General features: G+C 47.4%; 1 protein-coding gene across 1 annotated transcript in view; it reads left to right on the top strand.

The window, feature by feature from the left end:
* Positions 1-27,044, top strand: part of LOC116958768 (ETS domain-containing transcription factor ERF-like) — a 146,994-nt gene extending 119,950 nt beyond the window's left edge. The window contains exon 6 of the mRNA XM_076063855.1: positions 26,878-27,044. Within this exon, the coding sequence (XP_075919970.1) occupies positions 26,878-26,984 (107 nt within the window). The 3' untranslated portion in view covers positions 26,985-27,044. The remainder of the gene's footprint in view (positions 1-26,877) is intronic.
* Positions 27,045-27,551: the final 507 nt, after the last annotated feature.

Genomic DNA, 27,551 nt, shown 5'->3' with positions numbered 1-27,551 from the left:
CTCACTCAGAGACTCACTCAGAGACTCACTCAGAGACTCACTCACTCAGAGACTCATTCAGAGACACACTCAGAGACTCACTCACTCAGAGACTCACTCAGAGACTCACTCAGAGACTCACTCACTCAGAGACTCACTCAGAGACTCACTCAGAGACTCACTCACTCAGACACTCACTCACTCAGAGACTCACTCAGAGACTCACTCAGAGACTCACTCAGACACTCACTCAGACACTCACTCACTCAGACACTCACTCACTCAGACACTCACTCACTCAGAGACTCACTCAGAGACTCACTCACTCAGAGACTCACTCAGAGACTCACTCAGAGACTCACTCACTCAGAAACTCACTCAGAGACTCACTCAGAGACTCACTCACTCAGAGACTCACTCAGAGACTCACTCAGAGACTCACTCACTCAGAGACTCACTCAGAGACTCACTCAGAGACTCACTCAGAGACTCACTCACTCAGACACTCACTCACTCAGAGACTCACTCAGAGACTCACTCAGAGACTCACTCAGACACTCACTCAGACACTCACTCACTCAGAGACTCACTCACTCAGAGACTCACTCAGAGACTCACTCAGAGACTCACTCACTCAGAGACTCACTCAGAGGCTCACTCAGAGACTCACTCAGTCAGAGACTCACTCAGAGACTCACTCAGAGACTCACTCAGTCAGAGACTCACTCAGAGACTCACTCAGAGACTCACTCACTCAGACACTCACTTAGACACTCACTCACTTAGACACTCACTTAGACACTCACTCACTCAGACACTCACTTAGACACTCACTCACTTAGACAGACACTCACTTAGACACTCACTCACTCAGACACTCACTCACTCAGACACTCACTCACTCACTTAGACAGACACTCACTCAGCCACTCACTCAGACACTCACTTAGACACTCACTCAGACACTAACTCAGACACTCACTTAGACACTCACTCAGACACTCACTCAGACAATCACTCAGACACTCACTCACTTAGACAGACACTCACTCAGACACTCACTCACTCAGACACTCACTCACTCAGAGACTCACTCAGACACTCACTCAGACACTCACTCAGAGACTCACTCACTCAGACACTCACTCAGACACTCACTCAGAGACTCACTCAGAGACTCACTCACTCAGAGACTCACTCAGACACTCACTCACTCAGACAGACACTCACTCACACACTCACTCAGACACTCACTCACACACTCACTCACTCAGACACTCACTTAGACACTCACTCAGACACTCACTTAGAACCACACTCACTCAGACACTCACTCACTCAGACAGACACTCACTCAGACACTCACTCAGACACTCACTCACTCAGACACTCACTCACTTAGACACTCACGTAGACACTCACTTAGACACTCACTCAGACACTCACTTAGACAGACACTCACTCAGACACTCACTCACTCAGACAGACACTCACTCAGACACTCACTCAGACACTCACTCACTCAGACACTCACTCACTTAGACACTCACTTAGACACTCAGACACTCACTCAGACACTCACTCAGACACTCACTCCCTCAGACAGACACTCACTCAGACACTCACTCACACACTCATTCAGACACTCACTCACACACTCACTCACTCAGACACTCACTTAGACACTCACTCAGACACTCACTTAGACAGACACTCACTCAGACACTCACTCACTCAGACAGACACTCACTCAGACACTCACTCAGACACTCACTCACTCAGACACTCACTCACTTAGACACTCACTTAGACACTCACTTAGACACTCACTCAGACACTCACTCAGACACTAACTCACTTAGACACTCACTTAGACACTCAGACACTCACTCAGACACTCACTCAGACACTCACTCCCTCAGACGCTCAGACACTCACTCATTCAGACACTCACTCAGACACTCACTCACTCACTTAGACACTCACTCACTTAGACACTCACTCACTTAGACACTCACTCACTCAGACACTCACTGAGACACTCACTCACTCAGACACTCAGACACTCACTCACTCAGACACTCACTCACTCAGACACTCACTCACTTAGACACTCACTCACTCAGACACTCACTCACTCACTTAGACACTCACTCACTTAGACACTCACTCACTCAGACACTCACTCACTCAGACACTCACTCAGACACTCACTCAGACACTCACTCAGAGACTCACTCACTTAGACACTCACTCAGACACTCACCCACTCAGAGACTCACTCACTCACTTAGACACTCACTTAGACACTCACTCACTCAGACACTCACTTAGACACTCACTCACTTAGACACTCACTTAGACACTCACTCACTCAGACACTCACTTAGACACTCACTCAATTAGACACTCACTCACTTAGACACTCACTTAGACACTCACTCACTTAGACACTCACTCACTCAGACACTGAGACACTCACTCAGACACTCACTCAGACACTCACTCACTTAGACACTCACTCACTCAGACACTCACTCACTTAGACACTCACTTAGACACTCACTCAGACACTCACTCACTTAGACATTCACTCACTCAGACACTCACTCACTCACTTAGACACTCACTCACTCAGACACTCACTCACTTAGACACTCACTTAGACACTCACTCACTCAGACACTCACTCACTTAGACACTCAGATACTCAATCACTCAGACACTCACTCAGACACTCACTCACTCACTCACTGAGACACTCACTCACTCAGACACTCAGACACTCAGACACTCACTCAGAAACTCACTCACTCAGACACTCACTGAGACACTCACTGAGACACTCACTCACTCAATCAGACACTCACTCACTAAGACACTCACTCAGACACTCACTCACTCAGACACTCACTCAGACACTCACTCACTCAGACACTCACTCACTTAGACACTCATTCACTCACTCACTCACTCAGACACTCACTCAGACACTCAAACACTCACTCAGACACTCACTCACTCAGACACTCACTCAGACACTCACTCAGACATTCACTCACTCAGATACTCACTAAGACACTCACTGATACACTCACTCACTCAGACACTCACTCAGAGACTCACTCAGACACTCACTCACTCAGACACTCACTCAGACACTCACTCACTCAGACACTCATTCACTCACTCAGACACTCACTAAGACACTCACTCAGACACTCACTCACTCAGACACTCACTCAGACACTCACTCACTCAGACACTCACTCACTCATACACTCACTCACTTAGACACTCACTCACTCAGACACTCACTCACTTAGACACTCACTCACTCAGACACTCAGACACTCACTCATTCAGACACTCACTCACTCAGACACTCACTCAGACACTCACTTAGACAGACACTCACTCAGACACTCACTCACTCAGACGCTCACTCAGACACTCACTCAGACACTCACTCAGACACTCACTCACTCAGACAGACACTCACTCAGACACTCACTCAGACACTCACTCAGACACTCACTCACTTAGACACTCACTCAGACACTCACTTAGACAGACACTCACTCAGACACTCACATAGACACTCACTCAGACACTCACTCAGACACTCACTCACTCAGACACTCACTCACTTAGACACTCAGACACTCACTCATTCAGACACTCACTCACTTAGACACTCACTGAGACACTCACTCACTCACTTAGACACTCACTCACTTAGACACCCACTCACTCAGACACTCACTGAGACACTCACTCACTCAGACACTCACTCACTCAGACACTCAGACACTCACTCACTCAGACACTCACTCACTCAGACACTCACTCACTTAGACACTCACTCACTCAGACACTCACTCACTTAGACACTCACTCACTTAGACACTCACTCACTCAGACACTCACTCAGACACTCACTCAGACACTCACTCAGACACTCACTCAGACACTCACTTAGACAGACACTCACTCAGACACTCACTCACACAGACACTCACTTAAGACACTCACTCACTCAGACACTCACTTAGACAGACACTCACTTAGACACTCACTCACTTAGACACTCACTTAGACACTCACTCACTCAGACACTCACTTAGACACTCACTCACTTAGACACTCACTCACTTAGACACTGAGACACTCACTCACTCAGACACTCACTCAGACACTCACTCACTCACTTAGACACTCACTCACTCAGACACTCACTCACTTAGACACTCACTTAGACACTCACTCACTCAGACACTCACTCACTTAGACACTCACTCACTCAGACACTCACTCACTTAGACACTCACTCACTCAGACACTGAGACACTCACTCACTCAGACACTCACTCACTCACTCACTCACTTAGACACTCACTCACTCAGACACTCACTCACTTAGACACTCACTTAGACACTCACTCACTCAGACACTCACTCACTCACTCAGACATTCAGATACTCACTCACTCAGACACTCACTCAGACACTCACTCACTCACTTAGACACTCACTCACTCAGACACTCAGACACTCACTCATTCAGACACTCACTCACTTAGACACTCACTCAGACACTCACTCAGACACTCACTCACTTAGACACTCACTTAGACACTCACTCACTCAGACACTCACTCACTTAGACACTCACTCAGACACTCACTCACTCAGACACTCACTCAGACACTCACTCAGACACTCACTCACTCAGACACTCACTCAGACACTCACTCAGACACTCACTTACTCAGACACTCACTCACTCAGACACTGAGACACTCACTCAGACACTCACTCAGACACTCACTCACTTAGACACTCACTCACTCAGACACTCACTCACTTAGACACTCACTTAGACACTCACTCAGACACTCACTCACTTAGACACTCACTCACTCAGACACTCACTCACTCAGACACTGAGACACTCACTCAGACACTCACTCAGACACTCACTCACTCACTTAGACACTCACTCACTCAGACACTCACTCACTCAGACACTCAGACACTCACTCACTCACTCAGAAACTCACTCACTCAGACACTCACTGAGACACTCACTGAGACACTCACTCACTCAATCAGACACTCACTCACTAAGACACTCACTCAGACACTCACTCACTCAGACACTCACTCAGACACTCACTCACTCAGACACTCACTCACTTAGACACTCATTCACTCACTCACTCACTCAGACACTCACTCAGACACTCAGACACTCACTCAGACATTCACTCACTCAGATACTCACTAAGACACTCACTGATACACTCACTCACTCAGACACTCACTCAGAGACTCACTCAGACACTCACTCACTCAGACACTCACTCAGACACTCACTCACTCAGACACTCATTCACTCACTCAGACACTCACTAAGACACTCACTCAGACACTCACTCACTCAGACACTCACTCAGACACTCACTCACTCAGACACTCACTCACTCATACACTCACTCACTTAGACACTCACTCACTCAGACACTCACTCACTTAGACACTCACTCACTCAGACACTCAGACACTCACTCATTCAGACACTCACTCACTCAGACACTCACTCAGACACTCACTTAGACAGACACTCACTCAGACACTCACTCACTCAGAGACTCACTCACTCAGAGACTCACTCAGAGGCTCACTCAGAGACTCACTCAGTCAGAGACTCACTCAGAGACTCACTCAGAGACTCACTCAGTCAGAGACTCACTCAGAGACTCACTCAGAGACTCACTCACTCAGACACTCACTTAGACACTCACTCACTTAGACACTCACTTAGAAACTCACTCACTCAGACACTCACTTAGACACTCACTCACTTAGACAGACACTCACTTAGACACTCACTCACTCAGACACTCACTCACTCAGACACTCACTCACTCACTTAGACAGACACTCACTCAGCCACTCACTCAGACACTCACTTAGACACTCACTCAGAAACTAACTCAGACACTCACTTAGACACTCACTCAGACACTCACTCAGACAATCACTCAGACACTCACTCACTTAGACAGACACTCACTCAGACACTCACTCACTCAGACACTCACTCACTCAGAGACTCACTCAGACACTCACTCAGACACTCACTCAGAGACTCACTCACTCAGACACTCACTCAGACACTCACTCAGAGACTCACTCAGAGACTCACTCACTCAGAGACTCACTCAGACACTCACTCACTCAGACAGACACTCACTCACACACTCACTCAGACACTCACTCACACACTCACTCAGACACTCACTTAGACACTCACTCAGACACTCACTTAGAACCACACTCACTCAGACACTCACTCACTCAGACAGACACTCACTCAGACACTCACTCAGACACTCACTCACTCAGACACTCACTCACTTAGACACTCACGTAGACACTCACTTAGACACTCACTCAGACACTCACTTAGACAGACACTCACTCAGACACTCACTCACTCAGACAGACACTCACTCAGACACTCACTCAGACACTCACTCACTCAGACACTCACTCACTTAGACACTCAGACACTCACTCAGACACTCACTCAGACACTCACTCCCTCAGACAGACACTCACTCAGACACTCACTCACACACTCACTCAGACACTCACTCACACACTCACTCACTCAGACACTCACTTAGACACTCACTCAGACACTCACTTAGACAGACACTCACTCAGACACTCACTCACTCAGACAGACACTCACTCAGACACTCACTCAGACACTCACTCACTCAGACACTCACTCACTTAGACACTCACTTAGACACTCACTTAGACACTCACTCAGACACTCACTCAGACACTAACTCACTTAGACACTCACTTAGACACTCAGACACTCACTCAGACACTCACTCAGACACTAACTCCCTCAGACGCTCAGACACTCACTCATTCAGACACTCACTCAGACACTCACTCACTCACTCACTTAGACACTCACTCACTTAGACACTCACTCACTTAGACACTCACTCACTCAGACACTCACTGAGACACTCACTCACTCAGACACTCAGACACTCACTCACTCAGACACTCACTCACTCAGACACTCACTCACTTAGACACTCACTCACTCAGACACTCACTCACTCACTTAGACACTCACTCACTTAGACACTCACTCACTCAGACACTCACTCACTCAGACACTCACTCAGACACTCACTCAGACACTCACTCAGAGACTCACTCACTTAGACACTCACTCAGACACTCACCCACTCAGAGACTCACTCACTCACTTAGACACTCACTTAGACACTCACTCACTCAGACACTCACTTAGACACTCACTCACTTAGACACTCACTTAGACACTCACTCACTCAGACACTCACTTAGACACTCACTCAATTAGACACTCACTCACTTAGACACTCACTTAGACACTCACTCACTTAGACACTCACTCACTCAGACACTGAGACACTCACTCAGACACTCACTCAGACACTCACTCACTTAGACACTCACTCACTCAGACACTCACTCACTTAGACACTCACTTAGACACTCACTCAGACACTCACTCACTTAGACACACACTCACTCAGACACTCACTCACTCAGACACTGAGACACTCACTCAGACACTCACTCAGACACTCACTCACTCACTTAGACACTCACTCACTCAGACACTCACTCACTTAGACACTCACTTAGACACTCACTCACTCAGACACTCACTCACTTAGACACTCAGATACTCAATCACTCAGACACTCACTCAGACACTCACTCACTCACTCACTGAGACACTCACTCACTCAGACACTCAGACACTCACTCACTCAGACACTCACTCAGACACTCACTCACTCAGACACTCACACAGACACTTAGACACTCACTCAGACACTCACTCACTCAGACACTCACTCAGAAACTCACTCACTCAGACACTCACTGAGACACTCACTGAGACACTCACTCACTCAATCAGACACTCACTCACTAAGACACTCACTCAGACACTCACTCACTCAGACACTCACTCAGACACTCACTCACTCACTCAGACACTCACTCACTTAGACACTCATTCACTCACTCACTCACTCAGACACTCACTCAGACACTCAAACACTCACTCAGACACTCACTCACTCAGACACTCACTCAGACACTCACTCAGACATTCGCTCACTCAGATACTCACTAAGACACTCACTGATACACTCACTCACTCAGACACTCACTCAGAGACTCACTCAGACACTCACTCACTCAGACACTCACTCAGACACTCACTCACTCAGACACTCATTCACTCACTCAGACACTCACTAAGACACTCACTCAGACACTCACTCACTCAGACACTCACTCAGACACTCACTCACTCAGACACTCACTCACTCATACACTCACTCACTTAGACACTCACTCACTCAGACACTCAGACACTCACTCATTCAGACACTCACTCACTCAGACACTCACTCAGACACTCACTTAGACAGACACTCACTCAGACACTCACTCACTCAGACGCTCACTCAGACACTCACTCAGACACTCACTCAGACACTCACTCACTCAGACAGACACTCACTCAGACACTCACTCAGACACTCACTCACTTAGACACTCACTCAGACACTCACTTAGACAGACACTCACTCAGACACTCACATAGACACTCACTCAGACACTCACTCAGACACTCACTCAGACACTCACTCACTCAGACACTCACTCACTTAGACACTCAGACACTCACTCATTCAGACACTCACTCACTTAGACACTCACTGAGACACTCACTCACTCACTTAGACACTCACTCACTTAGACACCCACTCACTCAGACACTCACTGAGACACTCACTCACTCAGACACTCACTCACTCAGACACTCAGACACTCACTCACTCAGACACTCACTCACTCAGACACTCACTCACTTAGACACTCACTCACTCAGACACTCACTCACTTAGACACTCACTCACTTAGACACTCACTCACTCTGACACTCACTCACTCAGACACTCACTCAGACACTCACTCAGACACTCACTCAGACACTCACTTAGACAGACACTCACTCAGACACTCACTCACTCAGACACTCACTTAAGACACTCACTCACTCAGACACTCACTTAGACAGACACTCACTTAGACACTCACTCACTTAGACACTCACTTAGACACTCACTCACTCAGACACTCACTTAGACACTCACTCACTTAGACACTCACTCACTTAGACACTCACTCACTTAGACACTGAGACACTCACTCACTCAGACACTCACTCAGACACTCTCACTCACTTAGACACTCACTCACTCAGACACTCACTCACTTAGACACTCACTTAGACACTCACTCACTCAGACACTCACTCACTTAGACACTCACTCACTCAGACACTCACTCACTTAGACACTCACTCACTCAGACACTGAGACACTCACTCACTCAGACACTCACTCAGACACTCACTCACTCACTCACTTAGACACTCACTCACTCAGACACTCACTCACTTAGACACTCACTTAGACACTCACTCACTCAGACACTCACTCACTCACTCAGACATTCAGATACTCACTCACTCATACACTCACTCAGACACTCACTCACTCACTTAGACACTCACTCACTCAGACACTCAGACACTCACTCATTCAGACACTCACTCAGACACTCACTCACTTAGGCACTCACTTAGACACTCACTCACTCAGACACTCACTCACTTAGACACTCACTCAGACACTCACTCATTCAGACACTCACTCAGACACTCACTCAGACACTCACTCACTCAGACACTCACTCAGACACTCACTCAGACACTCACTCACTCAGACACTCATTCACTCACTCAGACACTCACTAAGACACTCACTCAGACACTCACTCACTCAGACACTCACTCAGACACTCATTCACTCAGACACTCACTCACTCATACACTCAGACACTCACTCAGACACTCACTCACTCAGACACTCACTCAGACACTCACTCAGACACTCATTCACTCACTCAGACACTCACTAAGACACTCACTCAGACACTCACTCACTTAGACACTCACTCACTCAGACACTCACTCAGACACTCACTGACTCAGACACTCACTCAGACACTCAGACACTCACTCACTCACTCAGACACTCACTCACTCAGACACTCACTCAGACACTCACTCACTCAGACACTCACTCACTCAGACACTCACTCAGACACTCACTCACTCAGAGACTCACTCAGAGACTCACTCACTCAGAGACTCACTCAGAGACTCACTCAGAGACTCACTCACTCAGAAACTCACTCAGAGACTCACTCAGAGACTCACTCAGAGACTCACTCACTCAGAGACTCATTCAGAGACACACTCAGAGACTCACTCACTCAGAGACTCACTCAGAGACTCACTCAGAGACTCACTCACTCAGAGACTCACTCAGAGACTCACTCAGAGACTCACTCACTCAGACACTCACTCACTCAGAGACTCACTCAGAGACTCACTCAGAGACTCACTCAGACACTCACTCAGACACTCACTCACTCAGACACTCACTCACTCAGACACTCACTCACTCAGAGACTCACTCAGAGACTCACTCACTCAGAGACTCACTCAGAGACTCACTCAGAGACTCACTCACTCAGAAACTCACTCAGAGACTCACTCAGAGACTCACTCAGAGACTCACTCACTCAGAGACTCATTCAGAGACACACTCAGAGACTCACTCACTCAGAGACTCACTCAGAGACTCACTCAGAGACTCACTCACTCAGAGACTCACTCAGAGACTCACTCAGAGACTCACTCAGAGACTCACTCACTCAGACACTCACTCACTCAGAGACTCACTCAGAGACTCACTCAGACACTCACTCAGACACTCACTCACTCAGAGACTCACTCACTCAGAGACTCACTCAGAGACTCACTCAGAGACTCACTCACTAAGAGACTCACTCAGAGGCTCACTCAGAGACTCACTCAGTCAGAGACTCACTCAGAGACTCACTCAGAGACTCACTCAGTCAGAGACTCACTCAGAGACTCACTCAGAGACTCACTCACTCAGACACTCACTTAGACACTCACTCACTTAGACACTCACTTAGACACTCACTCACTCAGACACTCACTTAGACACTCACTCACTTAGACAGACACTCACTTAGACACTCACTCACTCAGACACTCACTCACTCAGACACTCACTCACTCACTTAGACAGACACTCACTCAGCCACTCACTCAGACACTCACTTAGACACTCACTCAGACACTAACTCAGACACTCACTTAGACACTCACTCAGACACTCACTCAGACAATCACTCAGACACTCACTCACTTAGACAGACACTCACTCAGACACTCACTCACTCAGACACTCACTCACTCAGAGACTCACTCAGACACTCACTCAGACACTCACTCAGAGACTCACTCACTCAGACACTCACTCAGACACTCACTCAGAGACTCACTCAGAGACTCACTCACTCAGAGACTCACTCAGACACTCACTCACTCAGACAGACACTCACTCACACACTCACTCAGACACTCACTCACACACTCACTCACTCAGACACTCACTTAGACACTCACTCAGACACTCACTTAGAACCACACTCACTCAGACACTCACTCACTCAGACAGACACTCACTCAGACACTCACTCAGACACTCACTCACTCAGACACTCACTCACTTAGACACTCACGTAGACACTCACTTAGACACTCACTCAGACACTCACTTAGACAGACACTCACTCAGACACTCACTCACTCAGACAGACACTCACTCAGACACTCACTCAGACACTCACTCACTCAGACACTCACTCACTTAGACACTCACTTAGACACTCAGACACTCACTCAGACACTCACTCAGACACTCACTCCCTCAGACAGACACTCACTCAGACACTCACTCACACACTCATTCAGACACTCACTCACACACTCACTCACTCAGACACTCACTTAGACACTCACTCAGACACTCACTTAGACAGACACTCACTCAGACACTCACTCACTCAGACAGACACTCACTCAGACACTCACTCAGACACTCACTCACTCAGACACTCACTCACTTAGACACTCACTTAGACACTCACTTAGACACTCACTCAGACACTCACTCAGACACTAACTCACTTAGACACTCACTTAGACACTCAGACACTCACTCAGACACTCACTCAGACACTCACTCCCTCAGACGCTCAGACACTCACTCATTCAGACACTCACTTAGACACTCACTCACTTAGACACTCACTCACTTAGACACTCACTCACTCAGACACTCACTGAGACACTCACTCACTCAGACACTCAGACACTCACTCACTCAGACACTCACTCACTCAGACACTCACTCACTTAGACACTCACTCACTCAGACACTCACTCACTCACTTAGACACTCACTCACTTAGACACTCACTCACTCAGACACTCACTCACTCAGACACTCACTCAGACACTCACTCAGAGACTCACTCACTTAGACACTCACTCAGACACTCACCCACTCAGAGACTCACTCACTCACTTAGACACTCACTTAGACACTCACTCACTCAGACACTCACTTAGACACTCACTCACTTAGACACTCACTTAGACACTCACTCACTCAGACACTCACTTAGACACTCACTCAATTAGACACTCACTCACTTAGACACTCACTTAGACACTCACTCACTTAGACACTCACTCACTCAGACACTGAGACACTCACTCAGACACTCACTCAGACACTCACTCACTTAGACACTCACTCACTCAGACACTCACTCACTTAGACACTCACTTAGACACTCACTCAGACACTCACTCACTTAGACATTCACTCACTCAGACACTCACTCACTCAGACACTGAGACACTTACTCAGACACTCACTCAGACACTCACTCACTCACTTAGACACTCACTCACTCAGACACTCACTCACTTAGACACTCACTTAGACACTCACTCACTCAGACACTCACTCACTTAGACACTCAGATACTCAATCACTCAGACACTCACTCAGACACTCACTCACTCACTCACTGAGACACTCACTCACTCAGACACTCAGACACTCAGACACTCACTCAGAAACTCACTCACTCAGACACTCACTGAGACACTCACTGAGACACTCACTCACTCAATCAGACACTCACTCACTAAGACACTCACTCAGACACTCACTCACTCAGACACTCACTCAGACACTCACTCACTCAGACACTCACTCACTTAGACACTCATTCACTCACTCACTCACTCAGACACTCACTCAGACACTCAAACACTCACTCAGACACTCACTCACTCAGACACTCACTCAGACACTCACTCAGACATTCACTCACTCAGATACTCACTAAGACACTCACTGATACACTCACTCACTCAGACACTCACTCAGAGACTCACTCAGACACTCACTCACTCAGACACTCACTCAGACACTCACTCACTCAGACACTCATTCACTCACTCAGACACTCACTAAGACACTCACTCAGACACTCACTCACTCAGACACTCACTCAGACACTCACTCACTCAGACACTCACTCACTCATACACTCACTCACTTAGACACTCACTCACTCAGACACTCACTCACTTAGACACTCACTCACTCAGACACTCAGACACTCACTCATTCAGACACTCACTCACTCAGACACTCACTCAGACACTCACTTAGACAGACACTCACTCAGACACTCACTCACTCAGACGCTCACTCAGACACTCACTCAGACACTCACTCAGACACTCACTCACTCAGACAGACACTCACTCAGACACTCACTCAGACACTCACTCAGACACTCACTCACTTAGACACTCACTCAGACACTCACTTAGACAGACACTCACTCAGACACTCACATAGACACTCACTCAGACACTCACTCAGACACTCACTCACTCAGACACTCACTCACTTAGACACTCAGACACTCACTCATTCAGACACTCACTCACTTAGACACTCACTGAGACACTCACTCACTCACTTAGACACTCACTCACTTAGACACCCACTCACTCAGACACTCACTGAGACACTCACTCACTCAGACACTCACTCACTCAGACACTCAGACACTCACTCACTCAGACACTCACTCACTCAGACACTCACTCACTTAGACACTCACTCACTCAGACACTCACTCACTTAGACACTCACTCACTTAGACACTCACTCACTCAGACACTCACTCACTCAGACACTCACTCAGACACTCACTCAGACACTCACTCAGACACTCACTTAGACAGACACTCACTCAGACACTCACTCACACAGACACTCACTTAAGACACTCACTCACTCAGACACTCACTTAGACAGACACTCACTTAGACACTCACTCACTTAGACACTCACTTAGACACTCACTCACTCAGACACTCACTTAGACACTCACTCACTTAGACACTCACTCACTTAGACACTGAGACACTCACTCACTCAGACACTCACTCAGACACTCACTCACTCACTTAGACACTCACTCACTCAGACACTCACTCACTTAGACACTCACTTAGACACTCACTCACTCAGACACTCACTCACTTAGACACTCACTCACTCAGACACTCACTCACTTAGACACTCACTCACTCAGACACTGAGACACTCACTCACTCAGACACTCACTCACTCACTCACTCACTTAGACACTCACTCACTCAGACACTCACTCACTTAGACACTCACTTAGACACTCACTCACTCAGACACTCACTCACTCACTCAGACATTCAGATACTCACTCACTCAGACACTCACTCAGACACTCACTCACTCACTTAGACACTCACTCACTCAGACACTCAGACACTCACTCATTCAGACACTCACTCACTTAGACACTCACTCAGACACTCACTCAGACACTCACTCACTTAGACACTCACTTAGACACTCACTCACTCAGACACTCACTCACTTAGACACTCACTCAGACACTCACTCACTCAGACACTCACTCAGACACTCACTCAGACACTCACTCACTCAGACACTCACTCAGACACTCACTCAGACACTCACTCACTCAGACACTCACTCACTCAGACACTGAGACACTCACTCAGACACTCACTCAGACACTCACTCACTTAGACACTCACTCACTCAGACACTCACTCACTTAGACACTCACTTAGACACTCACTCAGACACTCACTCACTTAGACACTCACTCACTCAGACACTCACTCACTCAGACACTGAGACACTCACTCAGACACTCACTCAGACACTCACTCACTCACTTAGACACTCACTCACTCAGACACTCACTCACTTAGACACTCACTTAGACACTCACTCACTCAGACACTCACTCACTTAGACACTCAGATACTCAATCACTCAGACACTCACTCAGACACTCACTCACTCACTCACTGAGACACTCACTCACTCAGACACTCAGACACTCACTCACTCACTCAGAAACTCACTCACTCAGACACTCACTGAGACACTCACTGAGACACTCACTCACTCAATCAGACACTCACTCACTAAGACACTCACTCAGACACTCACTCACTCAGACACTCACTCAGACACTCACTCACTCAGACACTCACTCACTTAGACACTCATTCACTCACTCACTCACTCAGACACTCACTCAGACACTCAAACACTCACTCAGACACTCACTCACTCAGACACTCACTCAGACACTCACTCAGACATTCACTCACTCAGATACTCACTAAGACACTCACTGATACACTCACTCACTCAGACACTCACTCAGAGACTCACTCAGACACTCACTCACTCAGACACTCACTCAGACACTCACTCACTCAGACACTCATTCACTCACTCAGACACTCACTAAGACACTCACTCAGACACTCACTCACTCAGACACTCACTCAGACACTCACTCACTCAGACACTCACTCACTCATACACTCACTCACTTAGACACTCACTCACTCAGACACTCACTCACTTAGACACTCACTCACTCAGACACTCAGACACTCACTCATTCAGACACTCACTCACTCAGACACTCACTCAGACACTCACTTAGACAGACACTCACTCAGACACTCACTCACTCACTGAGACACTCACTCACTCAGACACTCAGACACTCACTCACTCACTCAGAAACTCACTCACTCAGACACTCACTGAGACACTCACTGAGACACTCACTCACTCAATCAGACACTCACTCACTAAGACACTCACTCAGACACTCACTCACTCAGACACTCACTCAGACACTCACTCACTCAGACACTCACTCACTTAGACACTCATTCACTCACTCACTCACTCAGACACTCACTCAGACACTCAAACACTCACTCAGACACTCACTCACTCAGACACTCACTCAGACACTCACTCAGACATTCACTCACTCAGATACTCACTAAGACACTCACTGATACACTCACTCACTCAGACACTCACTCAGAGACTCACTCAGACACTCACTCACTCAGACACTCACTCAGACACTCACTCACTCAGACACTCATTCACTCACTCAGACACTCACTAAGACACTCACTCAGACACTCACTCACTCAGACACTCACTCAGACACTCACTCACTCAGACACTCACTCACTCATACACTCACTCACTTAGACACTCACTCACTCAGACACTCACTCACTTAGACACTCACTCACTCAGACACTCAGACACTCACTCATTCAGACACTCACTCACTCAGACACTCACTCAGACACTCACTTAGACAGACACTCACTCAGACACTCACTCACTCAGACGCTCACTCAGACACTCACTCAGACACTCACTCAGACACTCACTCACTCAGACAGACACTCACTCAGACACTCACTCAGACACTCACTCAGACACTCACTCACTTAGACACTCACTCAGACACTCACTTAGACAGACACTCACTCAGACACTCACATAGACACTCACTCAGACACTCACTCAGACACTCACTCAGACACTCACTCACTCAGACAATCACTCACTTGGACACTCAGACACTCACTCATTCAGACACTCACTCACTTAGACACTCACTGAGACACTCACTCACTCACTTAGACACTCACTCACTTAGACACCCACTCACTCAGACACTCACTGAGACACTCACTCACTCAGACACTCACTCACTCAGACACTCAGACACTCACTCACTCAGACACTCACTCACTCAGACACTCACTCACTTAGACACTCACTCACTCAGACACTCACTCACTTAGACACTCAGTCACTTAGACACTCACTCACTCAGACACTCACTCACTCAGACACTCACTCACTCAGACACTCACTCAGACACTCACTTAGACAGACACTCAGACACTCACTTAGACAGACACTCACTCAGACACTCACTCACTCAGACATTCACTCACTCAGATACTCACTAAGACACTCACTGATACACTCACTCACTCAGACACTCACTCAGAGACTCACTCAGACACTCACTCACTCAGACACTCACTCAGACACTCACTCACTCAGACACTCATTCACTCACTCAGACACTCACTAAGACACTCACTCAGACACTCACTCACTCAGACACTCACTCAGACACTCACTCACTCAGACACTCACTCACTCATACACTCACTCACTTAGACACTCACTCACTCAGACACTCACTCACTTAGACACTCACTCACTCAGACACTCAGACACTCACTCATTCAGACACTCACTCACTCAGACACTCACTCAGACACTCACTTAGACAGACACTCACTCAGACACTCACTCACTCAGACGCTCACTCAGACACTCACTCAGACACTCACTCAGACACTCACTCACTCAGACAGACACTCACTCAGACACTCACTCAGACACTCACTCAGACACTCACTCACTTAGACACTCACTCAGACACTCACTTAGACAGACACTCACTCAGACACTCACATAGACACTCACTCAGACACTCACTCAGACACTCACTCAGACACTCACTCACTCAGACAATCACTCACTTGGACACTCAGACACTCACTCATTCAGACACTCACTCACTTAGACACTCACTGAGACACTCACTCACTCACTTAGACACTCACTCACTTAGACACCCACTCACTCAGACACTCACTGAGACACTCACTCACTCAGACACTCACTCACTCAGACACTCAGACACTCACTCACTCAGACACTCACTCACTCAGACACTCACTCACTTAGACACTCACTCACTCAGACACTCACTCACTTAGACACTCAGTCACTTAGACACTCACTCACTCAGACACTCACTCACTCAGACACTCACTCACTCAGACACTCACTCAGACACTCACTTAGACAGACACTCACTCAGACACTCACTCACTCAGACACTCACTTAAGACACTCACTCACTCAGACACTCACTTAGACAGACACTCACTTAGACACTCACTCACTTAGACACTCACTTAGACACTCACTCACTCAGACACTCACTTAGACACTCACTCACTTAGACACTCACTCACTTAGACACTCACTCACTTAGACACTGAGACACTCACTCACTCAGACACTCACTCAGACACTCACTCACTCACTTAGACACTCACTCACTCAGACACTCACTCACTTAGACACTCACTTAGACACTCACTCACTCAGACACTCACTCACTTAGACACTCACTCACTCACTCAGACACTCACTCACTTAGACACTCACTCACTCAGACACTGAGACACTCACTCACTCAGACACTCACTCAGACACTCACTCACTCACTTAGACACTCACTCACTCAGACACTCACTCACTTAGACACTCACTTAGACACTCACTCACTCAGACACTCACTCACTCACTCAGACATTCAGATACTCACTCACTCAGACACTCACTCAGACACTCACTCACTCACTTAGACACTCACTCACTCAGACACTCAGACACTCACTCATTCAGACACTCACTCACTTAGACACTCACTCAGACACTCACTCAGACACTCACTCACTTAGACACTCACTTAGACACTCACTCACTCAGACACTCACTCACTTAGACACTCACTCAGACACTCACTCACTCAGACACTCACTCAGACACTCACTCAGACACTCACTCACTCAGACACTCACTCAGACACTCACTCAGACACTCACTCACTCAGACACTCATTCACTCACTCAGACACTCACTAAGACACTCACTCAGACACTCACTCACTCAGACACTCACTCAGACACTCATTCACTCAGACACTCACTCACTCATACACTCAGACACTCACTCAGACACTCACTCACTCAGACACTCACTCAGACACTCACTCAGACACTCATTCACTCACTCAGACACTCACTAAGACACTCACTCAGACACTCACTCACTTAGACACTCACTCACTCAGACACTCACTCAGACACTCACTGACTCAGACACTCACTCAGACACTCAGACACTCACTCACTCACTCAGACACTCACTCACTCAGACACTCACTCAGACACTCACTCACTCAGACACTCACTCACTCAGACACTCACTCAGACACTCACTCACTCAGACACTCACTCAGACACTCACTAAGACACTTACTGAGACATTCACTCACTCAGACACTCACTCTCAATCACTCAGACACTCACTTTGACACTCACTGAGACACTCACTCAATCAGACACTCACTCAGACACTCACTCAGACACTCTCACAGACACTCACTCACTTACTCAGACACTCACTCAGACACTCACTCAGACACTCACTCACTCAGACACTCACTCACTCACTCAGACACTCACACAGACACTCACTCACTAAGACACTCACTCAGACACTAAGACACTCACTGAGACACTCACTCACTCAGACACTCACTGAGACACTCACTCACTCACTGAGACACTCACTCACTCAGACACTCACTCAGACACTGATTCACTCAGACACTCACTCACTCAGACACTCACTCACACACTCACTCAGACACTCACTAAGACACTCACACAGACACTCACACAGACACTCACTCAGACACTAAGACACTCACTGAGACACTCACTCACTCAGTAAGACACACACTCAGACACTTACTTAGACACTCACTTAGTCACTCACCTACTCACTCACTTACTAAGACACTCACTGAGACACTCACTCACTCAGACACTCACTAAGACACTCACTCAGACACTCAGACACTTACTTAGACACTCACTTAGTCACTCACCTGCTCACTCACTCACTAAGACAGTCACTGAGACACTCACTCACTCAGACACTCACTGAGACACTCAGACACTTACTTAGACACTCACTAAGACACTCACTCAGACACCCACTCACTCAGACACTCACTAAGACACTCACTCACACACTCAGACACTTACTTAGACACTCACTAAGACACTCACTCAGACACTCACTCACTCACTCAGACACTCACTAAGACACTCACTCAGACACTTACTCAGACACTCACTTAGTCACTCACCTACTCACTCACTAAGACACTCACTGAGACACTCAGACACTCACTAAGACACTCACTCAGACACTCATTCACTCAGACACTCACTCACTCAGACACTCACTTAGTCACTCACCTACTCACTCACTCACTAAGACACTCACTGAGACACTACTCACTCACTCACTCACTAAGGTACTCACTGAGACACTCACTCACTCAGACACTCACTCAGACACTCACTCAGACACTCAGACACTTACTTAGACACTCACTCAGACACTCGCTCACTCAGACACTCACTTAGTCACTCACTTACTCACTCACTCACTAAGACACTCACTGAGACACTCACTCACTCAGACACTCACTAAGACACTCACTCAGACACTCAGACACTTACTTAGACACTCACTCAGACACTCACACAGACACTCACTCAGACACTCATTCACTCAGATGCTCACTCACTCAGACACTCACTCACACACTCACTCAGACACTCACTAAGACACTCACACAGACACTCACACAGACACTCACTCAGACACTAAGACACTCACTGAGACACTCACTCACTCAGACACTTACTTAGACACTCACCTACTCACTCACTCACTCAGACACTCAGGCACTCACTCACTCAGACACTCACTAAGACAATCACTCACACACTCAGACACTTACTTAGACACTCACTAAGACACTCACTCACACACTCAGACACTCACTTAGACACTCACTAAGACACTCACTCAGACACTCACTTAGACACTCACTAAGACACTCACTCAGACACTTACTCAGACACTCACTTAGTCACTCACCTACTCACTCACTCACTAAGGCACTCACTGAGACACTCACTCACTCAGACACTCACTAAGACACTCACTGACTCAGACACTCACTTACTCAGACACTCAGACACTCACTCACTCACTCAGACACTCACTAAGACACTCACTCAGACACTCACTCACTCAGACACTCACTCAGTCAGACACTCACTCAGACACTCACTTAGTCACTCACCTACTCACTCACTCACTCACTAAGACACTCACTGAGACACTCACTCACTCAGACACTCATTAAGACACTCACTCAGACATTCAGACACTTACTTAGACACTCACTTAGTCACTCACCTGCTCACTCACTCACTAAGACACTCACTGAGACACTCACTCACTCAGACACTCATTAAGACACTCACTCAGACACTCACTCACTCAGACACTCACTCACTCAGACACTCACTAAGACACTCACTCAGACACTCACTTACTCAGACACTCACTGAGACACTCACTCACTCAGACACTCACTAAGACACTCACTCAGACACTCACTCACTCAGACACTCACTCACTCAGACACTCACTCACTCAGACACTCATTAAGACACTCACTCAGACACTTACTTAGACACTTACTTAGACACTCACTCAGACACTCACTCAGACACTCACTAAGACACTCACTCACACACTCAGACACTTACTTAGACACTCACTAAGACACTCACTCAGACACTCACTCACTCACTCAGACACTCACTAAGACACTCACTTAGTCACTCACCTACTCACTCACTCACTAAGACACTCACTGAGACACTCAGACACTCACTAAGACACTCACTCAGACACTCACTCACTCAGACACTCACTCACTCAGACACTCACTTAGTCACTCACCTACTCACTCACTCACTAAGACACTCACTGAGACACTACTCACTCAGTCACTCACTAAGACACTCAGACACTCACTCACTCAGACACTCACTCACTCAGACACTCACTCAGACACTCACTTAGTCACTCACCTACTCACTCACTCACTAAGGCACTCACTGAGACACTCACTCACTCAGACACTCATTAATACACTCACTCAGACACTCACTCACTGAGACACTCACTCACTCAGACACTCACTCACTCAGACACTCACTCACTCAGACACTCACTTAGTCACTCACCTACTCACTCACTCACTAAGACACTCACTGAGACACTCACTCACTCAGACACTCACTAAGACACTCACTCAGACACTCAGACACTTACTTAGACACTCACTCAGACACTCACACAGACACTCACTCAGACACTCATTCACTCAGATACTCACTCACTCAGACACTCACTCACACACTCACTCAGACACTCACTAAGACACCCACACAGACACTCACACAGACACTCACTCAGACACTAAGACACTCACTGAGACACTCACTCACTCAGACACTTACTTAGACACTCACCTACTCACTCACTCACTCAGACACTCAGACACTCACTCACTCAGACACCCACTAAGACACTCACTCACACACTCAGACACTTACTTAGACACTCACTAAGACACTCACTCAGACACTCACTCACTCAGACACTCACTAAGACACTCACTCAGACACTTACTCAGACACTCACTTAGTCACTCACCTACTCACTCACTCACTAAGACACTCACTGAGACACTCACTCACTCAGACACTCACTAAGACACTCACTCAGACACTCACTCACTTAGACACTCACTGACTCAGACACTCACTCAGACACTTACTCAGACACTCACTTAGTCACTCATCTACTCATTCACTCACTAAGACACTCACTGAGACACTCACTCACTCAGATACTCACTAAGACACTCACTCAGACACTCACTCAGACACTCACTCACTCAGACACTCACTCAGACACTTAGTCAGACACTCACTTAGTCACTCACCTACTCACTCACTCACTAAGGCACTCACTGAGAAACTCACTCACTCAGACACTCACACAGACACTCACTCAGACACTCATTCACTCAGATACTCACTCACTCAGACACTCACTCACACACTCACTCAGACACTCACTAAGACACTCACACAGACACTCACACAGACACTCACTCAGACACTAAGACACTCACTGAGACACTCACTCACTCAGACACTTACTTAGACACTCACCTACTCACTCACTCACTCAGACACTCACTCACTCAGACACTGACTAAGACACTCACTCACACACTCAGACACTTACTTAGACACTCACTAAGACACTCACTCAGACACTCACTCACTCAGACACTCACTAAGACACTCACTCAGACACTTACTCAGACACTCACTTAGTCACTCACCTACTCACTCACTCACTAAGACACTCACTGAGACACTCACTCACTCACTCAGACACTCACTAAGACACTCACTCAGACACTCACTCACTCAAGCACTCACTCACTCAGACACTCACTTAGTCACTCACCTACTCACTCACTCACTAAGACACTCACTGAGACACTCACTCACTCACTCAGACACTCACTAAGACACTCACTCACACACTCAGACACTTACTTAGACACTCACTAAGACACTCACTCAGACACTCACTCACTCAGACACTCACTAAGACACTCACTCAGACACTTACTCAGACACTCACTTAGTCACTCACCTACTCACTCACTCACTCACTAAGACACTCACTGAGACACTCACTCACTCACTCAGACACTCACTTAGTCACTCACCTACTCACTCACTCACTAAGACACTCACTGAGACACTCACTCACTCACTCAGACACTCATTAAGACACTCACTCAGACACTCACTCACTCACTCAGACACTCACTCACTCAGACACTCACTTAGTCACTCACCTACTCACTCACTCACTAAGACACTCACTGAGACACTCACTCACTCAGACACTCACACAGACACTCACTCAGACACTCATTCACTCAGATACTCACTCACTCAGACACTCACTCACACACTCACTCAGACACTCACTAAGACACTCACACAGACACTCACACAGACACTCACTCAGACACTAAGACACTCACTGAGACACTCACTCACTCAGACACTTACTTAGACACTCACCTACTCACTCACTCACTCAGACACTCAGACACTCACTCACTCAGACACCCACTAAGACACTCACTCACACACTCAGACACTTACTTAGACACTCACTAAGACACTCACTCAGACACTCACTCACTCACTCAGACACTCACTAAGACACTCACTCAGACACTTACTCAGACACTCACTTAGTCACTCACCTACTCGCTCACTCACTAAGACACTCACTGAGACACTCACTCACTCAGACACTCACTAAGACACTCACTCAGACACTCACTCACTCAGACACTCACTCACTCAGACACTCACTCAGACACTTACTCAGACACTCACTTAGTCACTCACCTACTCATTCACTCACTAAGACACTCACTGAGACACTCACTCACTCAGATACTCACTAAGACACTCACTCAGACACTCACTCAGACACTCACTCACTCAGACACTCACTCAGACACTTACTCAGACACTCACTTAGTCACTCACCTACTCACTCACTCACTAAGGCACTCACTGAGAAACTCACTCACTCAGACACTCAAACAGACACTCACTCAGACACTCATTCACTCAGATACTCACTCACTCAGACACTCACTCACACACTCACTCAGACACTCACTAAGACACTCACACAGACACTCACACAGACACTCACTCAGACACTAAGACACTCACTGAGACACTCACTCACTCAGACACTTACTTAGACACTCACCTACTCACTCACTCACTCAGACACTCACTCACTCAGACACTGACTAAGACACTCACTCACACACTCAGACACTTACTTAGACACTCACTAAGACACTCACTCAGACACTCACTCACTCAGACACTCACTAAGACACTCACTCAGACACTTACTCAGACACTCACTTAGTCACTCACCTACTCACTCACTCACTAAGACACTCACTGAGACACTCACTCACTCACTCAGACACTCACTAAGACACTCACTCAGACACTCACTCACTCAGACACTCACTCACTCAGACACTCACTTAGTCACTCACCTACTCACTCACTCACTAAGACACTCACTGAGACACTCACTCACTCACTCAGACACTCACTAAGACACTCACTCACACACTCAGACACTTACTTAGACACTCACTAAGACACTCACTCAGACACTCACTCACTCAGACACTCACTAAGACACTCACTCAGACACTTACTCAGACACTCACTTAGTCACTCACCTACTCACTCACTCACTAAGACACTCACTGAGACACTCACTCACTCACTCAGACACTCACTTAGTCACTCACCTACTCACTCACTCACTAAGACACTCACTGAGACACTCACTCACTCACTCAGACACTCATTAAGACACTCACTCAGACACTCACTCACTCAGACACTCACTTAGTCACTCACCTACTCACTCACTCACTAAGACACTCACTGAGACACTCACTCACTCACTCAGACACTCACTAAGACACTCACTCACACACTCAGACACTTACTTAGACACTCACTAAGACACTCACTCAGACACTCACTCACTCAGACACTTACTCAGACACTCACTTAGTCACTCACCTACTCACTCACTCACTAAGACACTCACTGAGACACTCACTCACTCACTCAGACACTCATTAAGACACTCACTCAGACACTCACTCACTCAGACACTCACTCACTCAGACACTCACTTAGTCACTCACCTACTCACTCACTCACTAAGACACTCACTGAGACACTCACTCACTCACTCAGACACTCACTCAGACACTCACTTACTCACTCACCTACTCACTCACTCACTAAGACACTCACTCACTCAGACACTCATTAAGACACTCACTCAGACACTCACTCACTCACTAAGACACTCACTGAGACACTCACTCACTCAGACACTCACTAAGACACTCACTCAGACACTCAGACACTTACTTAGACATTCACTCAGACACTCACACAGACACTCACTCAGACACTCATTCACTCAGATACTCACTCAATCAGACACTCACTCACACACTCACTCAGACACTCACTAAGACACTCACACAGACACTCACACATACGCTCACTCCGACACTATGACACTCACTGAGACACTCACTCACTCACTCAGACACTTACTTAGACACTCACCTACTCACTCACTCACTCAGACACTCACTCACTCAGACACTCATTAAGACACTCACTCAGACACTCTCACTCAGACACTCACTCACTCAGACACTCACTTAGTCACTCACCTACTCACTCACTCACTAAGACACTCACTGAGACACTCACTCAGACACTCACTAAGACACTCACTCAGACACTCACTCACTCAGACACTCACTAAGACACTCACTCAGACACCCAGACACTTACTTAGACACTCACTAACATGATAATCCGTGCTGTGTGTGGGTGGTTTTTTGCCACAGGTCTCTACGAAAGGCTCCGCCTTGGCTCCGCCTCTTCCTGCGTGGGACTCCGCCCACACCGGAAGTGCGACCCGCCTCCTGGGCTCATAGGCCACGCCTCCAGGTGACTCACCACCATCACTATCATCACTAACTACCATCACTACCATCACTAACTACCATCACTACCATCACTATCATCACCACCATCACTATCATCACTAACTACCATCACTACCATCACTACCATCACTAACTACCATCACCACCATCACCACCATCACCACCATCACTACCATCACCACCATCACTATCATCACTAACTACCATCACTACCATCACTACCATCACTACCATCACCACCATCACTACCATCACTACCATCACTACCATCACCACCATCACCACCATCACTAACTACCATCACTACCATCACCACCATCACCACCATCACCACCATCACTAACTACCATCACTACCATCACTAACTACCATCACTACCATCACTACCATCACCACCATCACTACCATCACCACCATCACTACAATCACTAACTAGCATCACTACCATCACTAACTACCATCACTATCATCACTACCATCACTAACTACCATCACCACCATCACCACCATCACCACCATCACTACCATCACCACCATCACTACCATCACCACCATCACTACCATCACCACCA

This window comes from Petromyzon marinus, unplaced genomic scaffold, assembly GCF_048934315.1.
Source record: "Petromyzon marinus isolate PM22_M1 ecotype Great Lakes invasive population unplaced genomic scaffold, UKy_Petmar_22M1.pri1.0 PM_Scaffold_211, whole genome shotgun sequence".
Classification (NCBI taxonomy): Eukaryota; Metazoa; Chordata; class Hyperoartia; order Petromyzontiformes; family Petromyzontidae; genus Petromyzon; species Petromyzon marinus.
The sequence above is the reverse complement of the archived record's forward strand: the minus strand, read 5'-3'. Positions and strand labels throughout refer to the sequence as shown.